Raw genomic sequence first — 17,693 nt, forward strand, 5'->3', positions numbered from 1 at the left:
ACATAAATTTTCATCCCTGAAATTCAAGTTCACGGAGGTGAGAGGTCAGAATAACTACACTAAGTTTTTAAAACAAAATATATCTTCTTGTTTTTCGACAAAAAGCTCACAACTTTAACTATGGCTGAAGAAAAACAAGGGGGCTCCCTTGTATCATGGAAAATAAAATTTGATGTCATTACTGCCACGTGTTAATGAGGAATGGCATTTTTAAGCTTAGGTAACGGAGGTGAGCATTTTTTGTGTGACATGATTCCTTGTCCTTCTAAAACGAACTAAGACACCATATTAAAAATTAAATATACTTGAACAATTACTATTTGAGACACTTGTGAAAGGAATAATCTTCAAACAACTATATTTAGTTATTAAGCAACGTTAACAGTCACACAAGGTGTGTGACATGCCACGGAGGTGAGAATTCACATGTTGGGAACCAAAAATTTACTAAAATGAAAATTATTATTAAAAAATTGTTGGCAGGTTAAAATAGATATATTTTTGATGCAATTAAAAATTATTGTTAAATGAATTGTTCCTTAAAGTTTTTACTATAAAAGGCGTGTGACAGAAAAGTTACACTTTTTGAAGAATGACCCATAAAAAACAAATTTTTATGTGGCAATTTCACCTCAAAACAGGCTAAATTTGAAACCTCTGAATCATAAGTAAGCTTCCATTTCGGAAAAACTAAGAAATGTATTTTTTTAATGCAATAATGATTTTAACATTTACTATATTTGGGCAAAATTAATCTGTAATTAATCTGAATCATTTGCTAATTAGTAAATTCAGAACAAAAAGAATATAACATTCAATATAATGTATGATGTATATACATTTCAGCCTACAACTCAACGGAATGTATGATGTATGCATAATCACAATAAAGATAGTCTAAAAATGATTGCAAACTTACACTGTGTGCCATGATTAATGTATCGATGATGCATAACTTAATATGAAATAGCATTCAGCTGTTGGAATGATCTTTTATTTCTTTTTTGTGTATCAATATTTCCATTTACGTTAGCCGTAGCTATTTCAGCATTCGACTCAGTTTTCTCATTAGAACTTGATGCAACAGGAACAACTTTGCCAGCTTCTTGGCTTGCATTCCTCTTACCAATAATTCGAAAAGTAGATTTGTCACCCTCATCAAATGTTCGTTTACCAATATTACTGAAACCAGACCGATCTATTTCATCAAAATTTCTTTTGAAAATCTCTGAGAAATCTGGTTCATCATAATCTCGTTTTCCAATGTTACCAAAGCCAGCACGATCTATTTCATCAAAGTTCCTTTTTCCCATATCACGAAAACCAGCTCGATCAATTTCATCGAAATTCCTTTTGCCCATACTGCGAAAACCTGCACGATCTATTTCGTCAAAGTTTCGTTTCTTAATGTTCCGAAACCCAGCTCGATCAATCTCATCAAAGTTTCTCTTAATCATTCCACGAAAACCAGCTCTATCAATTTCATCAAAATTTTTCTTGTCCATTCCTCGAAAACCTGCTCGATCAATTTCATCAAAGTTTTTCTTGTCCATTCCACGAAAACCTGCTCTATCAATTTCATCAAAATTTTTCTTGTCCATTCCTCGAAAACCTGCTCGATCTATTTCATCAAAATTTTTCTTGTTCATTCCACGAAAACCTGCTCGATCTATTTCATCAAAATTTTTCTTGTTCATTCCACGAAAACCTGCTCGATCTATTTCATCAAAATTTTTCTTGTTCATTCCACGAAAACCTGCTCGATCAATTTCATCAAAATTTTTCTTGTCCATTTCAATGTCATCAATACCCTTTTTTATTAAAGCTTCTAATTCAGCTTCATTAATTTCACCAATACTTTTTTTGCCCATGCTTCGAAAACCTGCCCGATCAATCTCATCAAAGTTTCTTTTGTTCATTCCACGAAAACCTGCCCGATCAATCTCATCAAAATTTTTTTTCATCATGTTTCTAAAACCAGCTCGATCAATTTCATCAAAAATTTTTTTTAGTATGTTTCTCAACTGAGCTCTATCAATTTCATCGGGTTTCTTTTTGCCCACAAAAACGATTCCTGCTCGATGCAACTCTTCTAAAAAATCCTTGCCTTTGTCGTCCTCATTGAAGTTTCTTTTGATCAAACTATGGGGTTTTGATTGATTAGATTTCGTATTCTTGCTAATTGCTTCTTTATTATCTGAAACCTGATGTTCCTTTAAAAGATTGCTTTCGAGTCCCATTTGCTCTTGCATCTCATAAATGCCCTCTGGTTTCTCAAAAGCAACATTAGAGAGCTCTTTTGGCAATTCATCTTCAAGTTCTCTAAGAACTGTTCCACCACCGATTTTGTCAAGAGGAAGTACGGATCTTTTAGAAAATCTTTTAGTTTTCTCCCAGTTGATAGATACATCGTCCTGCAACGTGGGGGCATTCTTTGGTGTATCATAGTTCTTTGCTTCTACAGGAATCTGAAATGGAGAAATATTTAAGTTGTTTTACCTTAAGTTTGAGCATCGTTATTGATTTTAAATATAAGGACAAGCTATATATATATATATAATAATGTGATAAAAACTCGAGGGTCTGCTGGAAGGTGGTGAAATCTGAAAAAATAGGTACTAATACGTTTGCGCTACCATTAAATACAATTCTTCATTAAATTTAATTTTGCTATAGAACTCGATTACAAGAAGTACTTATAATAAGGACAGCATTTACTTTCTTGCTGAAGTAGTTAATGAGTAAAACAGCATTATTTTATTTCAAATTGCAAAACGAAATTCAGACACATGTTTCAGGGTTACCAGATACCATTCGGATTACACAAATCTTGAAGCACGTACTTGCATATGCACTGATAAAGGAGTTGCTTATACACTCGAAACACGCTTTTGAAATATTTTTTGCAATCTGCACAATAACCCATAAACTAGATATAATTTTTAGTAAATTTAAAATATTGTTTATTTGGATAATGCTGATACACAGAGAGAGAGTGAAACGTGTGTAAGTTGACCACTTGCGGTGCACTACTTTTGTGGTCAACTTATAGAGGTTGAATTACATGGCAAGATCTAATTCTGGGCCTGAAAATAGCGGTCAACTTACAAGAATGGTCAACTTAACAGGTTTTACTGTACATATTTTTGGCGATTACATAAGCATTCTCTCGCAACTCATTTGTGAAAGTTTTCTTGGTCCAAAAGGTATAGGGTAACCACACCAGTTTCAGACATGCTTAAAACGTCTCTCTCAGATTAACTCAATTTTATGAGCCTTTTAATGCATTTAGACTTCTAAAACTATTTTTATCACATGCAACTATATCTCATCTAACGTTTGGCTGCTTCTGGATCCTCTGAATTACTTAATTACATTTTAATTTGCTCAATTTCGAAAAAAAGTCCGAACTCCAGTAACAAGCATCGACAATTCTGATGATACCCAGTAACAGATAGGATGAGGAAAGGATGAGTAATGAACAGAATTCCCATTTCTCTTCAAAATGTGCAAAAGTTCTTTATTTTTAGATCTAAAACCTAATTAAATTCAAATGAACATGAAACACCGTCAGACCTCGTGGTGGCTGTTCATAACTTTCCACCATTGCCTTGCAAATACCAACTGGTTCATAAAATTCACTCTGATAACATTATATGGTTGCATCGTATTTATGGGTCGCAGCAACATCGGTTTTACCCGCCTAAAATTTTTATCATTTAAATCCGAACTTGCGTCTCTCTGTTACTGGACCTTTGTCTGTTATTGGTGCCGTTACCCTAGAACCACTAAGGTTTTTTTTCTTCCGTACATAGTTTTAGGTTAACATCAAGCAAACACCGAAAAGTGATAAGAAAACACAGTCCCAAACAAACAATCCAGAAAACATTTTTATTCATTATTTGCTTATTTTTCAGTAAAAATAACGTTTTAAATGAATAACCAAGATATTATAGTTTAATTGCTTATTTAAAAGAATCACATGCAAATATTGCAATACATTGCACCCTTGAGACACTTGGAGTTGCCTAAGGAATGTCTAAGAACTTAGATAATGAGTGCAGGCAAAATGTCCTGCACTGCCAAAACATCATGCTCATTTTTCAAAGTAAAACATTTCAGCTCAACTATCTTTATAAGTTGTATAGTAGAGGTTGTTTCAAAAAGAATGACCCGATTTTAAAAAATCATAACTATTCAGATTTATATATATATGTATATATATATTTAAATGTATCGTTAGAATGGGGAAAATCTCAAGTTTCACGGAGTTGCCGACAGATATCGCTAACTCTCTTCCGTCGCGCGCCATTTCAATGTTTGTGAAAACGGCGACAGCATGACAAAATTCATTTGTAGTGTTTTGTGTTCTGTGCTTCGCGAAGTGCGAGTCCGTAGCAACTGTTCAGCGTGATTTTCGCCAAGAATACCTTGGTGTTGAACCTCCTGCCCCTAAGGGCATTAGAAGATGGTATGAACAATTCAAAGACACGGATTGTTTATGTAATCAGTCAATGCAGACATGCTTGCAAAAGTTTAGGACGAATTTGACTACAGTGTAGCATATGCCTTGCATCCAAAGTTGGACATATTTAGCAACTTTAATTTTGTATGTAAAAAACCTTTATTATCACTGGCCTACACACATTTAGGTGTCGGGGTATTTGGAGTTGATTTCATATGAATTTGATGCCCTAAATTCAAATATGGCATTAGTTTTTGCCTTGGAGCTCGAATTGGTGACTGTGTAAATAGTGCATCTTATTGCTCATGTTACACCCCAGGGATTTGAAACTGTTAAGCATCTCGTTTACCAGCTCAACATAGTTTTCAGCTTTGCGTTTGCCCAGAAAATTTATGACAACTGCAACAAATGAAGTCCAGGCTTTTCGCCTGGACATTCATCGAATTTACGAAGGCAGGATCCTTAATGAGTTGTCTTATTTGTGGGTCATCAAATATTCCTGCTTTAATTTTTTTCCGTACTCAACTGAGGCATTTTTTTCCTTATATATGCAAAGCACGATCCGTTCTTATCAAGAGCCTTTACAAATTGCTTCATAAGGCCCAGTTTGATATGCAGTGGAGGAAAGATGATTTTCTCTCTTGCAACTAAGGGGTTGTTAATGATATTCTTTTCCCCAGCGTCCATATTTTTTCTTTGAGACCACTCTTTCTGACCCAGTGGCGTGTTTTGTCTTTGCTATCCCAGGAGGCACAAGAAGCAAGGATATTTGGTGTGGCCACTTTGCGGTCCGAGGAGAAAGTTTACCATTTTCAAGTCAAGTTTTCACAAATCACCCATTGATGCTCATGATACTTTATCTTCTCCAAGACCAAACCTATGCTGTTATATTCTTCTTTCATTTTCGTTGAGTGAGCAATTGGAATGGAACCATATTTGTTCTCATTGTGTAGAAGGACACATTTCAAACTTTGCTTTGAGCTGTAAATAAATAGGCGCCAATCATCTGGAAAATATTCAGGAAAAGACATTTTTCCCAGAAGCCCTTTAATTTCGTTACAAAATACAAGATTGTCTTCTTGAGAGAAGAAAGGTAGCAAACCCTTTTCTCTTGTACGGTAAAAGGAGATTTTGGTTCTTAGTTCCAGCAAATGTTTGTCGTTCAACCTGGATGCCAGTAACTCTGCAGCTTCTTTTGACAGGTTGAGATCCCTGGTGAGGTCATTTAACTGATCCTGGTTGAAACGTTGAGAAATTGATAACATGCCCTAATAATCACTGTCACCTTCATTAGTATAGGAAGGGTGATCAGAGGCACAATATTCGTCCCCATTGGGGAGGGGGGAGCTCTGGTAGCTGATGTAACATTGGAATCGGCACTTCCTCTGAGTGAAGGACTGGTCGTCTTGCAGAGAATAAATCAGGATAAGTCCACTTGCTACGGTTGTTTCGACTGATTCCAGTAACATTTACTAGGCAGAAATAAGTCATCGAAGTGGTTTTTGGGTTCTCTCCAAACCATTAGTACGCCGAATTTCAGACTTTTTCTTTTCCCGGTAGTCCACTGTCGTAAATGTTCTGTACAGGTTTTACATACCTGATGCGGTGCTCAGGATTTATCCTGATCACCAATACCAACACCAAAGTATCCAAGATAAGCTCTCTTTACAAAGTCACTAACAGGATTTCTGTTTTCTTTTAACGTGTATTCCCCGCATATATAGCAAAACACATCCGGATGATTTACACAACTTCTACTTGAACTCATTCTTTTTCTTTTAAAGAACCCAATTACAACAATCTACAGCTCAGTACGTTTTAGAAACTTTATAAAAACTCTTTCCTAAACACAAAAATCACGAGAGGTCGAGAGGTCACGGCGAGAACTCACAAACCGAAACTAATCTCAACTCGCATTGCAGGGTTAAAGGTCACTTAAGATAATGGACAGACAATGCCATCTAGTGGATTTATCAATCAATGCCATCATCTGTAACTATCACATATACAATCCTTGTATACGTCATTTAGAACTGCACATTTCGTGAAGAACTGCACGTTAAAAAAACACTGATCTAAAAAACTAGAGCTGATAGAGAAAAACTGATTTCATATTTAGATTCAGCGGCCCAAATATAGCTTAAATTAGTTACAAAATCCTAGGCACCAATTTTTTTTTTTGGCCTGTGTTATCCATGTAATATAAAATTAATCTGAAGTGTCTATTTTAAATAGTTTTCATAAAATACGCATTTAAAATCGGGTTATTCTTTTTGAAACACCCTGTATTTAATCAGGTTCTCAGCCGGTGGTACGCGTATGGGGTACGCAGTTAACTGTCGAAAACTATGTAAAGTTATATTGAAAATGCGAGAATTTTTAATTGCGTCAGAAGTTTTGAGAAATATCATGTGATTCTACATGCAAATAAAAGTATTGCAGAACTACGTTAGTTAACTTCTGGACTTTTATTTTCAAAAAAAAAAAAAAAAAAAAAGGACAAAGGACTAGCAGGCATTGCTGTGAAGTACCTGAAGCAGTTTATAGGTTTTACTTAATTGAAGTTATCGACCAAGCTAGGCGGCATTCGAACTTCGTAAACAAATTTAAGTTGAGCGCTCCCACTAGTTATTTTCAGACACTTAAAATTTTTTGTTTCATTAATAAACTTTGTAATAAAATGACCCTTAAAATTTAACAAATGTTTTTAATTTTAATTACTTGTATTTGTTAATAATGTAACACATTTAATTAAATTAGAATGCTATGCTAAATGCTAAAAAAAATGATACGTATGTTTAAGGAGGTTGAGCAATGAGCACCCCTGCTGTAAAGGAACGTAAATCGTCCTTTTGGAGAGGTCTACCCTTTTAAAATCTTCTACCCCGCCAAAATAAACTTGGATTTTTTTTTAATGTGTTTTAGAATTACGTAGAAGAAGGAAATCCCTCAGTATAAATCAGCTTTAATTAAAGCAATTAAGTTTCAAAAAAGCACTTAAGTGTTTTTCCTTTTGTTTTCCAGCTACAAAGTGAAAAGGCGGAATATACAAACTACGTCTCGAAAACAGAAAATGTTATTTTTACGCAGTAGCAAATCTAAAAACGTTTATTCTACACATACGTGATAAGCTATGAACGATAAATATTACAATAAAGCAAAATAAGGTAGAGCTGGGTGGACTTTCATAAATGCACTCTATTAAGGCTCTTATACTTTCAAAATTGATATATTTAATTTTCCAGTGTCAGTTGTCAAGGTTACGGTAATTTTTTTTTTTTTTGTCGATGTCCATTTTTTAGCATTTCCAAATTTCAAGCATTTTAATACTAGTATTATTTGCAAAAATAGTTTCAAAATCTGTGTCCCAATATATTAATATAAAAAGAAACCAACGCAAATAAAAGCAAATAAACAAACCAAACTTGATCTGAAAAATGAAATTTTTTACAAATAATACCAGCAAGCTCTTCAACACTGCTCAAACTGAGTCAATGGAGCTGGCTCACCCAAATGCTGTTCAGAGTATGCACAAAAACTATATTTTCATCTAAAAACGAAATAGTTAACGTGCTCATTGGGGGGGGGGGGGTATCAAAACAAAAATGTTTATCTTAACCAAAGTGCTATATTTTGTCGTAACTCCTTCAACGATAATTATTTCATGTTTCAGCTTGATTGGTGAACATCTTTAGCTGCCGCATCGAACCGCAATTTGAAGAAAAAGTAAAGGTAATTTTTTTCTTACATAACTAAAAATTATAAGTTTTTGGAAATTAACTTGTGCCCTACCTACTATATTGACTAAACAAAATGTAAGAAACATTTCAGATTGATTGAAGAAGGGATTACAACAAAGAACCTGAAGTGTGGAAAAAAATACTAAAACTAACTATAGTACAATTTGGTGGAAACATTTTTCTTTTCTTCCTAAGGCAATTTTGCCTGTAGGCAGAGTCATAATAATAATATTAGTAATCAATATTGCTTAATGATTTTAGACTTCCGAGAATACCCTGAACTCACCATAAAAAGACGCTTTGGGATTATCTCGCCTGTAGTGCATAATTTAGTTTAATAGGGTCTGGTGGGGTAAAGTGGTCATAAAATCGTAGGTTTTCAACTTAAGTGAATAATAAATACAATAAATCCTTTAAAAACTTAAACTTTTTTTGTTTTTATTTTACATTACATTATTAAAGAACACGGTACAATGAGTTTTAGGAAAATAAATATTGATTTAAGTAGTGTTATAACACTTTCTTTTCCCTTTGTATTTATGACCACTTTACCCCATGCGGTGGGGGAAAGTGGTCATAGCATGGGGTAAAGTGGTCATAGTTAAAAATAGATGCAAAACCATTATAAACAACCCTAATATTTGTATATTTCGGTTATTTTTATAGTTCCAAGTATATGCACAAGCATATGTGTGTATACACGAGTATATACGTCTCGTGTAAACATTAATAAACACGTTCATATAAGAGTAGATACATGTATGCATCAGATACATGCATGCACGTGCCTACTCAAGTATATACGTATATACACGAGTATATAAGCATGTATACGTGATTATCTACAGGAGTGTATACGTGTCTATACGAGTATATACGTGTCACGTGTATGTACGGGTATATGCGCGTGTAAACGAACATCATATGAGTGTATGCACTTGTATCTCGAGTATATACGTGCATACATGAGTATATACGTGTACATTAGATGTATGCACGCATATATAAGTGTACATACACACATATGCGGATATACACGAGTTAATTCGTGGATACATCCAGTGCGTGTTTGTACGTGTCTACTCACATTGTGAAGCACGAGTATACATATGTATCCGTGCAAACACGATTATATACCTGTATAGACGTATATACATACATTTACGTGTATACACCAGTACATGTATGTATACACGAGTATATAAGCTTATATATATGTGTGCCTACAGAGTGGATCCAAGCACTTGGTCAAAAATCTAAGGGGTGTGAAGGGGAGGAAAAGAAGCAAAGAATTATAAGGAACTTACGTTTGCTGACGCGCTACATGCACACAAAGCCAGAAACTGATGGATGCAAAACAAATCACAAATTTGTTACACAAATATGATTTTACTCAACATTTTAGTTTTTAAGAAATATTTGGAGCAGTTGTTAAAAGTTACGGCCTGTAGTAGCTCTAATACAAGCATCGCAACAAAGGCGCAGCGGCTGTTTTCCAAAAGTCTCGTTATTGCAACAGAGCGTGCTTTGTGATTGCGACGCACATGTGTCACAGCTGCAGGTCGCAAATTTCATCAATCGTTTTAAAATTTTCTTGAGACCTAAAATGTTGTGTAAAATTGTCTTTGCGTAAGAAATTTTTGACCTGTTTTTCATCCATCAGTTTCTGACTTTGCGCGCATATAGCGCGTCAGCATTGGGTTTGTGACCATATGTTCCTTTTGTGATTCTTACTTCTTATCCTCCCCTCTTACACCTTATAATAATTTGCCCAAAAGTTTAAACTCACCCTGTGTACTTGTATATCATATCATCCCTGCATACTTGTATGTAAGTGTCTACTTGAGTACGTATGCGTATATATGTGTCCACCTGAGCATATAAGTGTTTATATATATATACGAGTATAAGCGAATATATACGTGTATAGTCGAATGTTTATCTGTATAGATTTTAAATATTTGCAGATACCCATATACGTATTTATTGGTGCATTTATGTGAATATGTCTATATACGTGCCTACACGAGTATTTGCGTATGCATACGCATATACTCGTATATTTAACCCCGTTTACTGTAACAACAATACATATTAAGTGAAATTAATATTTAATTTATATCTGCCTTATACTTAACGATTGAGTGACATTAGAAGAACGTTATTCATTAAGCCTAATACCATGACCACTTTACCCCATCTTACTTAAATTGTTCTAAAAAATTATCTAAAATAGATTCAGCTAACTGCTAATGGGTAAGAGTTCTTGAGACATGTAGGAAGCTTCCTATGCAGTCAATCTGTTCATAATTCAAACAAACAAAATTTCCCAAGGAAGTTAAAAGAGGTGTTTAGATTTAAAAACTTTTCATATTGACACAAAATATTTTTTTTTACCAAATAAAATTTTTCCAGTTGTAAAACTTTGTACTCAAAATGTAGTTTCTAAAAGCCCTACTCTATAATAAAATTTTTACATATATTCCAACATTTATTTCCAAGCTATAGCCATTTATTTGACGAATGACCACTTTACCCCATTGACCACTTTCCCCCACCAGACCCTATACTATAAGTGAAATACTGCTCTATTATTAGGAGGCAGTTTTGTACTCAAATGTATTACAACGCTTTGGATATAGGACCAAGCCTTCAGTGTTTCAAGAATAAACTTTGCCACGTATTGACGTATCACGTACTTAAACTTCAACTTTATTTCGGCTGCTTTCATTTGAGCTGGAACACATGCTATATCTTCTGATTTTAAAATGCCATGACTTTCTTTCAAACTTAAATGCCGCGAAAATGGTTGTTGATTTAACTTACATAAACAATCAATCATGTTGACTTAAATGCGTGGGCCAGCATTAATCTGTGGCATTGAATGAACTTTCTGTTCCAACCAAGTACTTTAAGTATGGGTTAATTAGAAACCATTGTCATAAAGAGATTTTTGCTGGGAAAGCATTGCGTTTCTCTGTGCGACAGGATAGTTATTTTTCTGCACTTGTTTATGTATTTCACAGCCAAGCAGCGGAAAATGGATAAAAGCTTTCCCAGGAGTGAGTCTTCAGTAAAACAAAGCTGACCCAGCGTATATACTCAGCCTCATATAGGCCAGTAATCCCAATTACACGTTGGCTTACATGTAGCTAAGGTGATATTTTCTGTGCATTAACATGTTAGAAAAAAAATGTCGAATTTTTTTTTCATTAAAAAAGTTTTTAGTTGTACTTATTGAATATGTGTAACTATGAGCGTTAAAACAGTCTAAAATTACCTTGCAACTATTAACCCTTAAACACTAGTATACGTAAAATTTACGCACAAGCCTTCTATATTGGCTGCTTTCTCCCCTTTTTTTTCATCAATGAACTCGTCCGAGTAGAAGTGCTTTGAGTGATGACTTAGTTAGCTGCCTGCCACGTGGCTTAGCTTCATCGTCTATTGTTTAGTCCACACGCTTGTTGTTCTAGAAGTCACACGTAAATTTTACGTGTCTCTAGTAATACATGTGCAGTATTTTACACGTATATTTAACGTATCGCTAGCGATAACGTCTATTTTATAGTTATTAAAACTTTTATAACAACATTATTCGCAGCATTTTCATTTCGTTTTTGTATCAGTATGAATCAGCAATCTCCATCGTCAAGATTGCAGTTTATGCTAAAGCTTCAGCAGCAGCTATGTGAAAATTAGCAACATCAACGTCTGAGCACCCAAAATCTATCAAGGTTTAGAACAAGATATACAGAATACAGAAATTGCACAGAATCAGCAAGGACGAAGAACCTGACTGCAGCTTTTGCAACTATAAAAAAAAAAAAGAGGATGACAACTAAATAACGAATAAATACCTTTGTGTTGAAGATTCAAAAAATCAGGAATCCAACGTCATAAGCTGTTTGTATAATTGTTAGCTTTTTTTTTTTTTACAAACATTAGTAAATAAAATACATTTTGTAAAAACACTAAATTTTACGTATTTCTAGTAATAACAGCCTATTTAAACACGCTAGTGTTCTAGGGTTAATAAGGAACATTTAGTCAATATTTCAGCAATTTTTCAAGCAATAAATAATATTATAATGGATGAATAATAATGCCGCTTTGAAAAAAAAAAATATGCATAAAAACTACTATCACTACACAATATTATAATTACTTGTACTAAATATTTAGAATGTTGGAGTAAAAGAAGTTATTTATAACCGTGCGTTTTTTCACGAAATATAGTTCATTCTTCAAAAGCAAATGTTCTATTATGAGCTTAAAAGAAATAAGACCTGAAAACTTGCCATAAAATTCAATTAAAGTGTTGATATTTACAGACACTCCCAAAACAGAAGTTTAACTTAACGTTTATTTTTTTTACCGCTATGTTTTCGTAGCCGATGCTGTTTAATTTTGTAAAGGAGCTTTACACCATGCGATAAAAATTGATCCATTAAATGTAAAACATTAAACAAAATCCCCTTGAGAGCTTAAGTTTTGTTTATTTACGAAAGTTTCATTTAAAAGTTTTCTAACATCGTCGTTATTGCAGCGCTCAAATCGATAAATTTATTTTTTAATGCACAAATTCTTTATTTTCAAAGATCCATCAGCGCAAAAGTAAGAGCTTTCTAATAAGAGAAATTTAATGTATTTGACTTAAACGACACCAGAAATTACGTGTTCTGTATTCCTCTGCATTTCTGGAATAAATTTTCTCTCGAATTGGCTCCAATTCAACTTGTCTTGAGGTATTTGAATGATTGATTAAAGAAAATTTATAATTAGGGATTAAATTTTAGTGCCCTGCAGTCACAAATCAAAATGAGTAGTTTAATCGCGCGGAGAAACAGTTTGCTCTATATATACATATTATAAAAGGCAAATGCTTGGAGGGTACCAATCCTGCAAAATAATCCGTAGCTGTGAAGCGACTTAGTTTAAAGGTTAATCATGGATCTGTAGAATAATGTTGTTTTAAAATAATTGAATCATTAGGGCCATGTTCAATTCGTATGTCAGATGATACTAGATATCGCGATTCAATATATCAATCGCTGTAATTCCTTATTAGAGCTTTGCTAGATTTAATAGCCCTTTTTTTTCAGAAAATATGACCAGCTTCCTAAGTAATTCATGCGACAAATTTTAATGTTATATACACGAGTTGAAATGAAATTTAATGAAAAATTCAAAAGTTTTACATGCATTTTTATGGTTAATAACCCAGAAAATGTGCAGAAAATAAGACAATTTGTTACATACCTGAACTAGACACTTTTTTTGTAAAAAATAAATATTACGTTTTTATTAAATATTTTCGAGTAATAGTAGCACTTTTTGCTTGGTGTGCACACCAAGTTTTGCACTCTTACGTTTTGAACTTGTTTACTCCCTTGGAAACATAATTTATAATTATGAAATTCATAGCACATTTCCCATTTTTACGAAGTATATCTTTAGAAATAACTCAACCACATTCAATAGGCGTAGTTCAAGATTGTCAAAAATATTTGATTTCTTATGAACCAATTAAATTTTTTTTAGAAAAACCAATCTCTTGCCTATTTTGAGTAGCATAAAGTGGCTAAAACAGACCAGAAAAGATTGGGACCCTGTGTGCTTTTTTAGAAATTTCAAGAGTCGTTTTTGCAGGCATTCATTAACATAAACTGTGGAATTTTTTTGCATTAATAATAGTGTTGCTTCGATCGTCACATTGGCAAACTCCCTGACAATAACTTTGACTGGAAGGTCCACCTAGGGGGTAGGGGGGGGGGGGGGTATGGCGCAGACAGCGCCGTTGAAAATTTTAGGGGAGTTTCTTTTAAGGGTATTTTGCTTTTTTTTTTTGGGGGGGGGGAGCTTCCGATTTGGGGGAGGGTCGCCCTTGCTCTTAGGGGGTGGGTGAGCACCCCTGACTTTGGGACCGAATTTCTCAATGGAAATCCTTTTTTCAGAATATGAAAGTCTTTCTTACTCTCATTACTAAAAGACTGAGATCCAGCAAATGTTGAAAATTCACCTTTGCTATATTACCATTCTAAGATTTTTAATTTCCAACCATTCACGCAGAACTTTGGATCTTACCTAGTTACTTTTCAATTCCATTTTATTCATCAAGATTTCCTTGTAAAATAATAATGCAGTAGACTCCCGACTAACCGGATTAGTTGGAACCCATGTAATCCAGTTGAGCGAAAATCTGCTAAGCTGCTTCACATTATTAAAGAACTAGAAAATCTTCCATCAAGATATGACGGGTGAAAATTGCTTCTACATTTAAACGAAGCAATTGCCTGTTAGGTGATACTTTGATAGTTGAAATTTTAACCCTAACTCCAGTGCATTAATCCTAAACTACATTAGGTAGTGTTGACTACTTTTTCGTTTCTTCATTCCCCTGAAATGACCCACTCTTACCAGTAAAAACTGTTAAGTTACCGGATCCAGTTTAGCCGTGTCATAATAAAGCATTTCCCTGCATGCCGTGGCACGACTTTCATTGTTGATGACGTCAGAAGCGTTATTCGATCATTGGCTAATTACATATATAAGGATATTATTGTTAATTATGTGTTATTTTTTAATAATTGTTGGTGGTATTATTGATATTATTAATAATATTAATTAGTACGAGTAATACATTGATATTTAATCAAATGTGGTTCAGAAATTTAACCTAATTTATTTTTATATTCAAGAATACATGTATTATATAGCAATACCTGCATACAGAAATAAAACTTAAACCCAGAATAAACTACAGAAACCGGGGGTGGGTTGGTTTTTCGTGGAAAAATCGAGTTTTTGCCAACCCTGATTTCATATACATATTGTTACGTAGTCATATGAACTTATATAAACATGTTTAGCATCACATTTACATCGTACCCCGGCAAGGAAGTTAACACAACTCAAAAAAAATACATAGGAGATAATCGAGATTTTACGCAATAGTAGTTTTAAGTGATTTAGTCTCAAATATTACAATAGGCGCAAATATATATATATATATACTGTGATGTATGCTGGTTATTTTTTTCTGTCTAAATTAACACTCATACTTAAAGTTCGAAAATATTTCTTCGATAATATAAAAGTTTAATGATGTGTCACTATTAAGTCTATCGTTATTACCTTACCACGCCCCAGTTATGTAAGCTAACTTTGTATGAATCTTGTGGCAACATAGAGTATTAAATTTATAAATATAGATTTTTTTAAATCAATATTTAGTAAATTTTTCCCAAATTTTGATTTGTGTCACTTTCCTTGCTGGGGTGCGATCTAATGCCATGAAAGGTTGCGCAGTATCTGTATTTTTTCATTTTTTTTTCTTTTTTTTTGGGGGAGTGGGTGGGGGTTTTTTGGTCATCTTTTGTAGTTTCCGCTGAAATTTAAAACAAGAAAAGAAAAAAAAGTCAACTTCCAACCTTTCCTTACTGTTAGTATGGAATCTAAAACAACTTTCTTTCAAATTCTCAAAACTCATTTTTTGCAGTTACTGCTCTTTGCCTTCCCACGGCAGAATAGACTATTAACAATTGCTAACCCAGCGAATTGCATTTACGCTAAAACTGAAACTAGATAGAAGAAACGATGAATAGCAGTTGCAGCATTGCACAGGGCAATTCTTTCTTCACATCCTTACGTGAGCTAGAAAATTCCAGAAAATAAAAGCAGATTTGCTTAAATATTCGTGACACGCTTTGCGGTGTAGACAAAATGAGACGAAATCGGAAGACGGGTCTGTTCTTTTTTATTTGTAGTAATATATGAAGGAAATTTAAGACGCATATAGTATACCCTTTTTTTATCTTGAAGATAAGTTTGCAATGCTGCAAAATTAAGTTTAAACAAAACATTTCTGAAGGAATTTTTTTTTCCTAAAAACCACCTGATGGCGTTTTTCACGTACTAGGTGCTCTAAAAATCAATAAATGTCATTAAAGTAATTAGGTAACGGCACCAGTAACAGACAAGGGTCCAGTAAGAGACAATTGTGAGTTTGGATTTAAATAATAAGAATTTTAGGCAGTTAAAACGGATGTTGCTACCACCCATGAATACGTTGCAACCATCTAGTGTTATCAGACTGAGTTTTATGAGCCAGTTGGTATTTTCAAGGCAGTGGTGGAAGGTTATGAACAGCTACCACGAGGTGTGCCGGTATTTCATGTTCATTTGAATTTAATAAGGTTTTAGATCTAAAAATAAAGAACTTTTGAACATTTTGAAGATAAAGGGTAGTTATTTCCGTTACTCATGATACCCTGTTACAGGGTATCATCAGAATTGTCGGTGTCTGTTACTGGAGGTTGGACGTTTCTCGAAATTGAGCAAATAAGAAGAATTAACTCATTCAGAGGATACAGAAGCAGCCAAACATTAGATGAGATGTAGTTGCATGAGAGAAAAAGTTTTAAAAGTCTAAATACATTAAAAGGCTCAGAAAATTGAGTTAACGAGAGAGCGATGTCTTAAGCATGTCTGACTGGTGTCGTTATCTATGTGTCATAGACATCCCATAATACACTTGGACCTGTGTACGATACTGCCGGAAATTTTGAATTTAAAAGGCGAATTTTGTCCATTATTCATCCTTCCTCATCCTATTTGTTACTGGGTATCATCAGAATTATCGGTGTCTGTTACTGGGTGCCGGACCAATTTTTGGAATTGAGCAAACAAAAATAGAATTAACTCAGAGGATCCAGAAGCAGCCAAACGTTAGATGAGATGTAATTGCGTGAGAGAAAAATAGTTTAAAAAGTCTAAAGGCTCCGAAAAATGAGTTCACCAGAGAGCGATGTCTTAAGCATGTCTGTTACTGGTGCCGTTACTCTAATTCTGGGAGGGATAGTTGGGTCAGTAATAAGAAATATGAGGTTAATAGAGACAATCTCTATCACACTGGTGGTAGTTTTTGAAACTAAGCCTGTTAGTGTGTGAAGACTGGATAACATATAGAAGACATTCTGAAAGCTCCGCGTGTTTAAAAACAATTATATAGGCGTAGTCATTGCTTGAAGATGATACTGAACAAAGTTGTTTCTTACATTATAGCGACTTTAAATTTTTCTCTCTAGCAGGATTTGTATGTGGTTGGAAGTTAAAGTAAATAAAACGATTAAAACCAGTTTGAAGAAAAGCCATAAACGATTGTTGAGTGAAAGTGTTAAATGTAGTATTATGATAAGCTGACTATGTTTCGAATTTTCATTGTCTTACTTAACGCTCAATTATTGTTCTGTAAACTATGACATTATAATGTAACATGAAAGGAAAAACTATATTTATTTGTAAAAATAAATGAGATTAATAATCGATGCGCTTTTGGAAATAATTTCTCTCTTATGAAGTCTACGCTGATTTATAGCATTTCAAACTAGTAGATTTTAGACTTACGGAAATTAAGGACACAAAAGTAATAAATAGTTAACGGCAAAATTTCACATTGCGAACAAACATCCATCCTAGATTTTTTT

At 33.9% G+C, this 17,693-nt stretch overlaps 1 protein-coding gene across 1 annotated transcript in view; it reads right to left on the reverse strand.

The window, feature by feature from the left end:
• Window positions 1-17,693, reverse strand: part of LOC129231305 (uncharacterized) — a 128,612-nt gene that overhangs the window by 14,318 nt on the left and 96,601 nt on the right. The window contains exon 2 of the mRNA XM_054865593.1: window positions 920-2,468. Coding sequence (XP_054721568.1) covers window positions 957-2,468 — 1,512 coding nt within the window. The 3' untranslated portion in view covers window positions 920-956. The remainder of the gene's footprint in view (window positions 1-919; window positions 2,469-17,693) is intronic.

The sequence above is a fragment of the Uloborus diversus genome, chromosome 10 (genome assembly GCF_026930045.1).
Source record: "Uloborus diversus isolate 005 chromosome 10, Udiv.v.3.1, whole genome shotgun sequence".
Classification (NCBI taxonomy): Eukaryota; Metazoa; Arthropoda; class Arachnida; order Araneae; family Uloboridae; genus Uloborus; species Uloborus diversus.